The sequence below is a fragment of the Hippopotamus amphibius genome, chromosome 7 (genome assembly GCF_030028045.1).
Source record: "Hippopotamus amphibius kiboko isolate mHipAmp2 chromosome 7, mHipAmp2.hap2, whole genome shotgun sequence".
Classification (NCBI taxonomy): Eukaryota; Metazoa; Chordata; class Mammalia; order Artiodactyla; family Hippopotamidae; genus Hippopotamus; species Hippopotamus amphibius.
Window position 1 is genome coordinate 127,544,279 of NC_080192.1, and position 12,042 is coordinate 127,556,320.

A 12,042-nucleotide genomic window follows, 5' to 3' on the forward strand; every position below is an offset into this window, starting at 1 on the left:
ATTTCACTCCTTGCAGTTGTGGCTCAGAGTTGAACACCATTTTCACATTCTGAAGCTTTGATCCCAGGATCAGCTCAGATTTCAGAACTTGCAGCTGGGGACTGGGGCTGATTTCTTTATGTTTTACATCTTGAAGTTTTGTCTTTGAGGTCCATCCAGAAGATTTCACACCTTGTAACAATGAACCAGGGTCAAAATCTGTATATTTGATATCTTGAATCTTTGTCCCAACAGTCAATTTAGAAAATGTTGTACCTTGCAACTGTGATTTCTTATCTTGGGACTTTGTCTCCAGTGGTGACTTAGAAGATTTTAGACCTTGCCACTGGGGCCCAGTGTTGAAATCCTCAGATTTCACACCTTGAAGCTTTGCCTGAAGAGTCAACTCAGATGACTTAATACTTTTCAAATGTAGTGGGGAATTCAACTCTATAGTATTATCACTTTGTAATTGTGACCCTTGGCTTAATACCCCAGATTTCACCTCAGGAAACTGTGGCTCTTGTGTAAGCAATAGAAACTTCACGTCTTGAAGCTGTGTTCCTGGGGATGACTGTAATGGTTTCACTTCTTGAAGCCATGGCCCTGGGGTCAACTTAGGAGATTTCTCATCATGCAAGTGAAGCCTAGATTTGAACATCATAGATTTTATATCACAGAGCTTTGACTTGGAAGTCAGGTCACATGATTTCATACTTCTAAACTGTAGACAAGGTTTCAAATTGAGATCTTGAGGCTGAGGTTCTTGGAGTGGTGCCAAAGATTGTATACCTTGGAGATCTGGCCTTGGAGTCAATACAGATGACTTTATATCTCTTAGTTGTATCAAAGGTTTCAACTCTGATGGTTTGACACAATGAGATTGCAATCCAAGATTTAGCAGAGATTTTACACGTTGCAACACTGGTACAGGCATCCACTGAACAGTTCTCATACTTTTAAGCTGTGGCTTTTGTTTTAACTCCACAGTTTTCATACCTTGAAGCTGTGGCTCTGAGGTTGATGCCAAAAATTTCTCTTCTTGCAGCTGTGGTCCTGGGGATAACTCAGGAGTTTTCACAGTCTGCAACTGTGGCCCAAGGTTGAACTTCATATATGTTGCACCTTGAATTTCTGGCCCCAGAGGCAGTTCAGGTGACTTCACATCTCTTAACTGTATTGAAGATTTCAACTCTACAGAGTCAACACCTTGAGACTGTGACTCAAGATTTATCCCTACAGATTGCACACCTTGGAACTCAAGTCCTGGTATCCACTGAATACATCTCATACTTTCAGGCCGTGGCTCTTGTTTTAACTCAACAGTTTTCACACCTTGAAGCTGTGGCTCTGAAGTTGACTTTGAGGATTTCACTTGGTGCAACTGAGGTCCTGGGGTCAACTTGGGAGACTTTATACTTTGCAACTGTGCTTCAAGTTTGAACTCTTTAGATTTTACACCTTGAATATTTGATTCTGGAGTCAATTCAGATGATTTCCTACCATTCAACTCTAACTCAAAGTTGAAATCTAATTTTCCATCTTTAAATTTTAGCTCTGGAATTAACTCCCAAGACATTCCATCTTCTGACTTAGACCCTCTCTTCAATGGCTCTGAATTCACACATTGCTGCTCTGGTGAGATTACAGATATCTCATCAACCATTTTTGGCCCAGGAGTTAAATTCACAAGTGCCTTGTCTTGAAACTGTTGCTTTGGGGCCAAATCCACAGATTTTACTCCTTGAAACTTTTGTCTTCTGGTCGCATCTGCAGATTTTACTACCTGCTTCTTTAGCCTTGGGGTCAGCTTCACAGATTTTACAAATTGCAGCTCTGGATCTGGAGTCTCCTCTACAGGTTTTAAACTTTGAAGCTTTGAACGTGGGGTTATCTCCAAAATTTTCACATCTTGAATTTGTGGCTTGGCAGGCAATTCCCAAGGTTTCATACCTTGCAGTTGAGGACCTTGAAGCAATGACCTTGGTGCAAAAAACACAGAATTCTCATCTTGCATCCTTGGCCCAGGTTTCAATTCCACAGCTTTCACATCTTGCAGTTGTGTTCTTGGGACCAACATCACAGTTTTTAATTCCTGATTTCTTGAACATAGAGCCAACTCATCAGATTTCACACCTTGAAGCTTGGAATCTGAGGTGAGTTTCCCAGATTTGACATCTTCTATCTGTGGCCCTGAGGTTATCTCCACAGATTTCTTACCTTCCAGCTGTGGACTTGGGGTTAGCAATGTAGATTTCCTACCTCTTGGACATAGCCCTGGAGTTAAGGCCACAGAGTTCACATCTTTCTCTGGGATCAACAACTCAGATTTTAAACCTTGAAGATTTGAGCCTGGGGTCACCTCTACCAGTTTCACAGCTCCCACCTGGGGCGCAGGGGTTAACACTGTAGATTTGACATTTCCCAGCTGTGGCTTTGATGTTAACTGCATAGATTTCATAGTTCCCAAATGTGGTCCTGAGGTTAACTCCACAGATTTCGTATCTTCCAGCTGTGGCTCTGGCATTAGTGCCTCAGATTGTAAACCTTGAAGCTTTGAGATTGGTGTCCACTCTACCAGTTTTATATCTTGCAACTGTGGTCTTTGGATCAATTCAGAATATTTCATAACTTGTAACTGTGGTCTTCTGGTCGACTCAGAATAGTTTACACTTGGCAATTGTGGTCCAGGAGTCAACTCCATAGATTTTGCATCTGGTATCTGTGGCTCTGAGACTAATTTATAAGAAATGTCACCTTCAAAGCTTGACTTTTGGTCAGCCACCACACATTTTACACCTTGAAACAGAAGCTCTGGTACTAACATCTCAGGCTTAACCCCTTGCTGCTCAGGTCCTGGGGTCAACTCCATACGTCTTACTCCTTGCATCTCTTGCTCTGGAGTTAACTCAAAAAATTTCACATATTGTAGTTGTGGCCGTGAGTTTAACTCTGAAGATTTCACTCCTTGAGGTTGAGTTCCTGATGTCAGATCACAAAATTTGACATCTTGTAGCCATGGCCCCACCTGTTTCACACCTTGAAGCCCTGGAGATCTCTTTGTTGATTTAGAATCTTGAAGTTCTAACTCTAGAGTTGTCTCCACAGAAGTCACACCATGAAAGAGTGATCCTCGGGTTTGCTTTCCAAATCTGACACCTTGAAGCTTTGGCCCTGAAGTCAATTCAGAAAATTTGACATCTTGCTGCCTTGGCCCTAGGTTCAGTTCCTCAGATTTCTCATTTTGAAATTGTAGTTCTGAGGTCTGTGTGACAGATTTCATGCTGTGAAACTGTGATCCTTCAATAGACAGAACAGATTTCATATTTTCAACTGGAAGCCCTTGCCTTAACTGCAAAGATGACTCTGTTACAAACCCTACAGACTTTATATCTTGAAGCTGTGACTCTGGTATAAACTGCACATGCTTGAAACCTTGATGCTTTGGTTCTAGGGTCAAATCAGAAAATCTGACATCTTGCAAGCATGGTCCTGAGTTTACTTCCACAAATTTCATACTTTGAGGTTGTGGTTCTGCAGTCAACTGTACAGATACAACACTTTGATACTCTGATCCTGGGATAAAGTCTGACAATTTTACTTCTTGCACTGGGAAACCTGGGGTCAACTCATCAGATTTCATAACATGATGTGGAGACCCTGAGGTTAAATCCGTCATTCTTTTTCCTTGAAGTGGCAGCTCTGGAGATAACTCTGAAAATCTCACACTATGCAACTGTGGCCCTAGGGTCACACCTTGGAGCTGTGCCTCCTTAGTCAATTCCTCTGATATCATACTTTGTAGCACTGGCTCTTGTATTGGCTTCTCTGATTCTACCACTCCGGTGGTAGTTGACTGTTGAATTAAATTAACATATTTCATATCTTCTAATTTTGGCTCTGGCTCCAACTGCCTGGACTTTACTCCCTGGAGCTGTGGCTCTGGGGTCAACTCCATAAGACGTGGTTTTGGTCCTGTAATAAACTGTTTAGATCCTACCACTAATGGGGATGACTCAGAGGTTAACTTCACATATTTCAAATTTTGCAGTAGTGGCTTTGATATCTCATACTGCATCCCTGGTTCTAAAGTCAATTCCAGAGATCTTTTTTCTGAATATGGTGGTACAGTTTCTGTGTTTTCATATTCTGACCTTAGAGGTATCTCTAATGGCTCTGTAACTTGAAGATGTGGCCTTAGAGGAGTCATTCTTGCAGATTCTATAACTTGACCTGTTGATTTTTGTGTTAATGCCACTTGGGGCAAAGCCTCAGAAGTAAGCCTCACAGTTTCTGTGTCTTGATAGCCTTGACCTAGAGTTGTGTCTGAAAATTTTTGAAAATGCAGCCTGGGCATCACCTCAGCAGTTTTCAAGGCTAGCTGTGGGATCAATTTTACAGATTCCTCCTCTTGTGGCCAGATCTCAGCAGCTAACTCTGCAGGTGCTATGTCTTGATGACTTGGTCTGGAAGTTAGACCCACAGATTTCAATCCTTGTAAATTTGGTTCCATGGTCACTTTCCTTGATTCAACATGCTGTAACTGTGTCTCAGGAATTAACATACTAGATTCTTCCAGTGGTACATGTAAACCCACAAAATTATTATCATGCATTAATGGCCCTGGAGTCAACTCCTCAAGTTTTATACTTTTGGACTGTTGTTCTGAGCTCAATGGCATAGATTTTACATTTTGAAATCGTGGTTCTGAGATCAACTCCTCAGAGTCCATAACTTCTGAATATGGTCCTAGATTCAGATGAACAAACTTCATACCTTGGGACTCTGGGGTCAACATCTTTGATTTCCTACCTTGCCTCTCTGATCCTGGTACCAACTCTAGAGATTCTTGTATTGTGTGCTGTGACACTGGAGTATCCCCCATGACTTTTACACTTTGGAACATTGGCTCAAGAATACCTTGGAATGACATTGAGTTCATCTGCATAAATTCTGAAGCTTGGCTCAATGGCTCTGGAGTATTTCCTAAAGATGACTGTATCAACCCCATAGACTCTTTTGCATAGTGACAAGTGTCAGAGGTCAACTTTGCTTCTGTTTCTGGATATCCTGGCTCTGAGATCATCCCTAAAGATTCTGAAGCTTGATGCCATGGGGTCAGTCCCTCAGGTTCTGTGACTTGATGATTTGGTTTGGTGTTCAACTCTATAGATTTTACCGCATGAATGTGTGCTCCTGGAATCAGTTCCTCATATTTCATACCTTCTAACTGTGTCTCAGGAATCAGCCTCCTACTTTCTCCCATTTGAGTTTTCACATCTTCAAGCAATGGTACTGGGGCTGTCTCCTCAGATCTTATATCTTGTAACCATGGCTTTGGGGTCAACTCCACAGATTTCATAGCTTCTTGTCTTAGAGTCAACTCCACAGTTTTTATACCTGGAAACTCTGATGGTAGGGTCAAATGAACATATTCCATACCTTGCAACTGTGAACTGGGGGCCAAATCTATAGATTTCCTACTTTGCAACTGTGGTGCTGGGACTAACTCAGCAGATTTTTCACTTTGTTGTTGTGGTCCCAGGGTCAATTGGATAGATTTCATTCCATGAAGCTGAGACCCTTGGGCTAACTGCACAGATTTCTCACTTCGCAGCTGTGGTATTGGGGCCAACTCATCAGGTTTTACACTCTGCAGTTGTAGTTCTGAGACCAATTCTATAGAGTTCACAGCTGGGATCGGCTGTTCATATTTTACCATTTGTGGGCTTGAACCTGTGATTATGTCTACAGATTTTATATTTTGCAACTCTGTTCCCAAGATCAGTTTCCCAGATTTCAAATTTTGCAATCCTGGGGATAATTTCTTAGAATCCATAACATTAAGTTGTGGTATTGGCTTCATCCCCATATATTTCACATCTTGAAGCAATGATGTAGTAGACATTTCTGCAGATTCTGTGACTTGAGGCAATGGCTTTTGGCTCATTCCCATAGATTCTATACCTTGACCCAGTGACCTTGGGATTGTCCCTAATGAGTCCATCATTTGATGATTTAACTGTGTCACCTCTACAGATTTCTCCATTTGTAACCCGGTGTCAGATATCAACCCCATAGTTTCTATGACGTGATGGCTTTGCCTTGGACTCATCTCTGAATACTCGAGAATTTGATGCCATGGGGTCAACCTCGAAGACTCCATGACTTGATGAGGTAGCCCTGGCGGTAATGCCATAGATTCTGTGTTTTGATGATGTGGTTGTGGAGTCATCCCCTCAGAGTCTAGCACTTGAATGCATGACTCAGGAGTCAACTCCAGAGATTCCTTGACTTGAGATATTGGCCTTGGGGTCCAATCCTGAGTTTCTACAACTTGTGACTGTGGTGCTGTGATCATTCCCATGGGTGACCCCAGTGCTGTTGGGGTTACCTTCAGAGAATGTATGGATTGTTGTGATGGAATCACTCCTACCGATTCCATGACTTTAGGTGGTGTTTTTGGAGCTAAGCCCACAGGTTCTACCACTCCAGGTGGACCAATAGTAGTAGAAGAGCTAAAAGAAGTAAAACCATCTGACTGAGTTGCCCTTTGGGTCAAATTTGCAATTTGAGACTGTGCATCTGGTGTCAAACCCGCAGATTCTATAACATGTGACTGTGTTGGTGGAATTATCCCCATGAAATCCATAGTTTGTAATAGTGCCACTGGACTTACTTTCATGTAATCCATCACTTGATGCAATGGCCTGGGGATCATTTCAACTGATTTTGTATTTTTACATATTGGCCCTGGAGTAAACTTCAGTGGTTCTGTGACTTGACTTTGTGGCCCTGAGCTTACGTCCACTGATTCTATAACTTTATGCTGTGGCCCTGGGGTCATTTCCAAAGTTTCCATGACTGTATGCCGTAGCCGTGGACTCATCTTTCCTGGTTGTATGACATGTTGGTCCAACAGTGTGGTCCTTTTCACTGACTCCATGACTTGATATTGCATCCTTGGGGTTACTCCCACTGACTGTATGACAGGTGGATGTGATTTTTTAACTATCCCCATAGACTCCATGACTTGAAGCAATGCTATAGGAGTTACCTTCACATTACCTATGACTTGATTCAGCTGTCTTGAGGTCATCTTCCTTGTTTCCATAACTTGCTGCTGAGGCCTTGGGGTTACCTCCACTGACTTAATGACTTGATATGATGGTTTTAGGCTTACACTCACTGTATCCATGGCTCCCACTGGTTTCACAACTTCATTTGGTGGCTGTGGGAATGAACCCACAGATTCTATCACTTCTGAATGTGATTCTGGAATCATCCCCATTGAATCCATGACTTGAAGTAATGCCAGTGGAGTAACCTTTATGCTATCTGTACCTTGATATGGTAGCTGTGGGGTCAGCTCCACATTAGTCACTTGGGTCTTATGCTGCTGTATCATTTTTTCTGGAAGACCTATGACCCTCTGCTCTATACTAAGCTCTAGCACATGTTTGGGGTCCTTCTGCAGTAAAGTCGTTTTCTCCTGAGCTATGTCAACTCCTAAACTTTTGGACGGCTGAGTGCCCAATGATGTCATTAAGGGCCTGGATCCAAGGATTTGAGGGCCATCCCCAGGTTGTGACTGTTTACCTGGGATAAGAGTCTGTGAAATTTTTGTTTCTGTTCTATTTAATCCAGATTCCACTCCAATGTTCACTTGGAGCTGAAATGATGGAAGGTCTGGGGATTCATTGTTGATAGTTTGCTCAGTACTTTGATGAATGGGCATTGATAACTGGATTTGGGGTTTCTCTGGTTCAGGGACTCCTCCTTTTACATCAATTAAATAATTCAACATTGCCCATGATTCCCTCACAGGCAGAGGTACTGTTTGTTCCCGCAAAGTATAAACCTTCCAAGCCATATGTCCCTCTAACTCCCACCTAGCCAAAGGAGAGAGCTGGATTGAAGCTGACCCTGACAGTAGTGGTCTTTCTTTGAAAATAGCATTTGGCCTGTGATCTGATGTCAAATGACTCTTGCTCCTTCTCTCATCCTTTGTTTTCTCTTCTTGTGTTTGGAGATCTGGGGATTCAAAAAGAGAGCTGATAAAAGTGCTTTGAGGTCTTAAGGATGAAAGAGCTGCCAAATTCTGAAAAAGTTTTGATTTCTCAAGCTCTGAGAGCCCAAAAGAAGGCAGGGATGTGCCTTGGTTCCTGAACACAGGCGGTTGATTTTGGGGTAAAATAGGTAAACTATGGCTCCGGAATTGCCAAGTTGTTCCTTTGGAAAAAGGAATGTGAGACAGGCTGGAGTCATAGGACGATCCAGGGGAGATGCTACTGTCAATAGAATGTTTTGCCTTCTTAGAGTCACAACAGGGTAGATTAGGGTCCTGAGCCACAAAAACAGAGGAGGTGGAAGAAGAAATCATATCCTGTAGTTCAGGCAAACTCAGTTCCATAAGACTTGATCTAAGAAATAAAGAGAAAAGTTTCCATTTGTTTTGAAACAGGAAAAGGTAGGAAAAGGAAAAGTAGGAAAAGGGAAAAATAATGGCCATTTCAAATGCAAAGTATTTTGGACTGAGGGAAAACAAAAATAGGTTGCTTTCCCCAACATCAATTTCTTATTTATTTGAAAGAGTTCCTCCACCAGGACAAAGGGAGGCATTTGTCCTCATACCAGTCAGAAATGATTCACAGACCAGTAGTTCTTTTTTTTTTTAATTTATTTATTTATTTTAAATCTTTATTGGAGTATAATTGCTCTACAGTATTGTGTTAGTCTCTGCTGCACAACAAAGTGAATCAGCTATATGTATACGTATATCCCCTTATCCCCTCCCTCTTGAGCCTCCCTCCCAACCTCCCTATCCCTCCCCTTTAGGTCTTCACAAAGCATCAAGCTGATCTCCCTGTGAGACCAGTAGTTCTTAAACTTTGTTTGAACCCAGAACTTTTCCCCACTACCAAAACTAACTAACTAACTAACCAACCAACCATCTTTCTTCTCCCTCTCCCTCCTTCCTTCCCTCTCTCCCTCTTTCACTCCCTTCCTTCCTCCCGCTTAAAAGCTCTACCACCTTCAACCCCAACCCAGAAACTACCTGACCTTGCACTTTGCAGGTGTTGAAAGATCTGTTGAAGGCTCCTGTCCATTGATGAGAGTACATATTCCTGGGTCCATCCCACAGGGAGTCCTGAAAAGCTGGATGCAACAGAGTGTGTCAGCGTAATTGAAGTGATATTGAAGTACTGGTAAGGAAAACAATAAGAAGAGAGACTGAGAAAGGAGACGGCTATCATAGTAAGGAAAATAAAAGAGTCTCAGGTATCTTACTCCTAACTTTTATAGAATTTATCAGTAGGGTAGGCGGAGGAGAGAAAGAATAGACACAGTGAAGATCAACTTTACTCACCATGTCAGATTAGCTTCAATGCGACCCATTCTGAGATCTTCTTCCCACTGTGGATCTGGGAGTAGAGGTAAAGAATTTATTAGCACTATGACTGTTGATGTCATCTTAGTTCAACCCCCTGACTTTGCAAATAAGGAAGCAAAGACAAAGCCATGCCTAAGATCATAAAGCTAATTAGTGGCAGAGCTCAGATTTAACCTAGGTCTCATTTTGTTTCTTTGGTTTTTTTTTTTTTCTTTGGTTTTTTTTTTTTTTTAGAGACGGGGTCTCGCTATGTTGCCCAGGCTGGAGTGCAGTGGCTATTCACAGGCGCGATCCCACTACTGATCAGCACGGGAGTTTTGACCTGCTCGGTCTCCGACCTGGGCCGGTTCACCCCTCCTTAGGCAACCTGGTGGTCCCCCGCTCCCGGGGGGTCACCATATTGATGCCGAACTTAGTGCGGACACCCGATCGGCATAGCGCACTGCAGCCCAGAACTCCTGGGCTCGAGCGATCCTCCTGCCTCAGCTTCCCGAGTAGCTGGGACTACAGGCGCGCGCCACCGCGCCCGGCGTTTCTTTGTTTTTTTAAGCTATAGTATGCTGTCTTCACCATGTAATAGACGTAAGCCATTGGAAAGAACAGGAATAATCATGGTAGGGAGATGCAGTGGGGTAAACAGAGGAATACGTATCTTTGGAGGAAAAGATATATATTATCCAGTGTCTATGATAGAGAAAAAAGGTACCAAAACTTCCTGCACCAAACTCTTGGTAGTTACCACTTCTCTTTTCTCCAGTCTCACTAAGTTTCTTCCCTGATACTTCGAGCTTTGCACAAAAGGAGATTGGGAAAGGAAGCATAAGGATAGGAAGCATGGAAAGAATTTTGGGGCCATTTACATTTCTTTGGAAGTAGAGATGCTAGAAAGAGTAGGAATATTTCTTTCATTTGCATAATCTTTTCAACCTTCCCCCTTCCACCTGCTATTAAAGGTTAGTCTTAAAGCAGACCCCACAGTTGATTTGTCATTAGCTTTGAACTGATGAATAAAGGATAGGATCTACTGACCTGTGAATTTCTGGATCTTTTTCAACTTATGCTGCTTTGAAGTCTAGAAAGGCACAAAAAGAAAAAAATAAAATCAGGTAACAGTCTAGGTTAGAGACTTAACTGACAGTGCATTTCACCTCATAGACATAAGTTTTGATACAGTTGTCATCGGTAACCACAGCAACAGTTATGTCATTCATTTATTCATGAATCATTTATTGAATACTTACTAAGTTCTAGGTATTGTGTGGGGTCTAAACAGATCAGTTACAAATTTAACTTCTAAGTAATAAATTCTAATTTATACTCCCTGTGTAGTCAGGAACCTTCAAACTAAAAATAAAAGTGGTCCTGGGCTGGTAATGCTTGTAGGACAAAAGGCAAAAGTAAATATATATCTCCTTGAAAACTGAAGTAGAAGAGGAAAGAGAAGAAAAATAGTTTCAATAACTATATTAATAAATGTGAAATACCTAATAAAATGGTTAAATTCTCAGAAAAAAAATATAAAATATCAAAACTGGGCAAAAAGAAATAGATCATTTGAGTAGACCAATAAGCATGAAAGCAATTGAAAAGATAAGGACATTCTTCATCAGAGCTAGTAAAAGAATTCACCAAGGTTTCTGAATACAAAAATAACTTACAAATGTCAATAGCATTTCTCTACCACAGCAGAAAACAAAAAACAAAATAAAACAAAAAACTAGAAAAATGTAATTTTAAGTAATGAAAGATATTTTTCACAATACCAATAAAAATGATACAGTATCAAGCTATTAACTAGAAAGACAGAAGACCACCATGTAGAAGACTATAGAACTCTATTAAAGTAGGGGTCCCCAATCCACCAGCCAAGGACAGGTACCTATCTGAGGCCTGTTAGGAACTGGGCCAAACAGCAGGAGGTGAGCAGCAGGTAAGTGAAGCTTCATCTGCCGCTTGCCATTGCTCCCCATCGCTCACATTACCACCTAAACCATCCCGCCCCCCACCCCCCGACTCCTGTCCGTGGAAAAATTGTCTTCCACAAAACTGCTCCCTGGTGCCAAAAAGGTTGGGGACCATTGTATTAAAGGACATAGAGCATGATCTGAATAAATGGGGAGACATTCTAGGCTCTGGTTGGAATAATTTAAAATTATAAGGATGTCAGTACTCCCCCAATTAAATTACACTTAATGCATTCCCAATTCAAATTTCAGTTGGAATGTTTCAAGGACTTGTAAAACTCTCTAAAGTTTATATAACAAAATAAAGGTCCACTAACAGCTAAGTCAACCTTAGAAAGAAGAGCAAAGAAAGGACTTGCTGTACCAAAAACTGAGACAAACTACAAATCTATGGTAAGAGAAACAGGGACAAATAAGCCAGTGGAACAGAAGAGAGAACCCAAAGAGGGACTCCTGTATATATAGCAATTTAATATGGTAAGGAGAATTCCATAAATGAATGGGGAAAAGATTCTTTACCAAATAGTGATGAGAAAATTGGCTCAATATAAAGAGAAAAATAAAATTGGATCACTTTCTAGTACTGCATATAGAGGGGGACTCTAAATGTATTAAAAACTAAAATGTGAAAGGTATATAACTTTCAAGCTAGTAGAAGGGGAAAATGGAGAGAGAAGAAAACAAACAAACATCAAGGATTTCTGT

The 12,042-nt window shown here is 41.5% G+C and overlaps 1 protein-coding gene across 1 annotated transcript in view; it reads right to left on the reverse strand.

Moving 5' to 3' along the window:
* Positions 1-12,042, reverse strand: part of C7H2orf16 (chromosome 7 C2orf16 homolog) — a 42,663-nt gene that overhangs the window by 10,386 nt on the left and 20,235 nt on the right. The window contains 7 exon segments of the mRNA XM_057743396.1: positions 172-4,190; positions 4,698-5,448; positions 6,577-8,402; positions 9,043-9,138; positions 9,350-9,404; positions 10,368-10,397; positions 10,400-10,445. Coding sequence (XP_057599379.1) covers positions 172-4,190; positions 4,698-5,448; positions 6,577-8,402; positions 9,043-9,138; positions 9,350-9,404; positions 10,368-10,397; positions 10,400-10,445 — 6,823 coding nt within the window.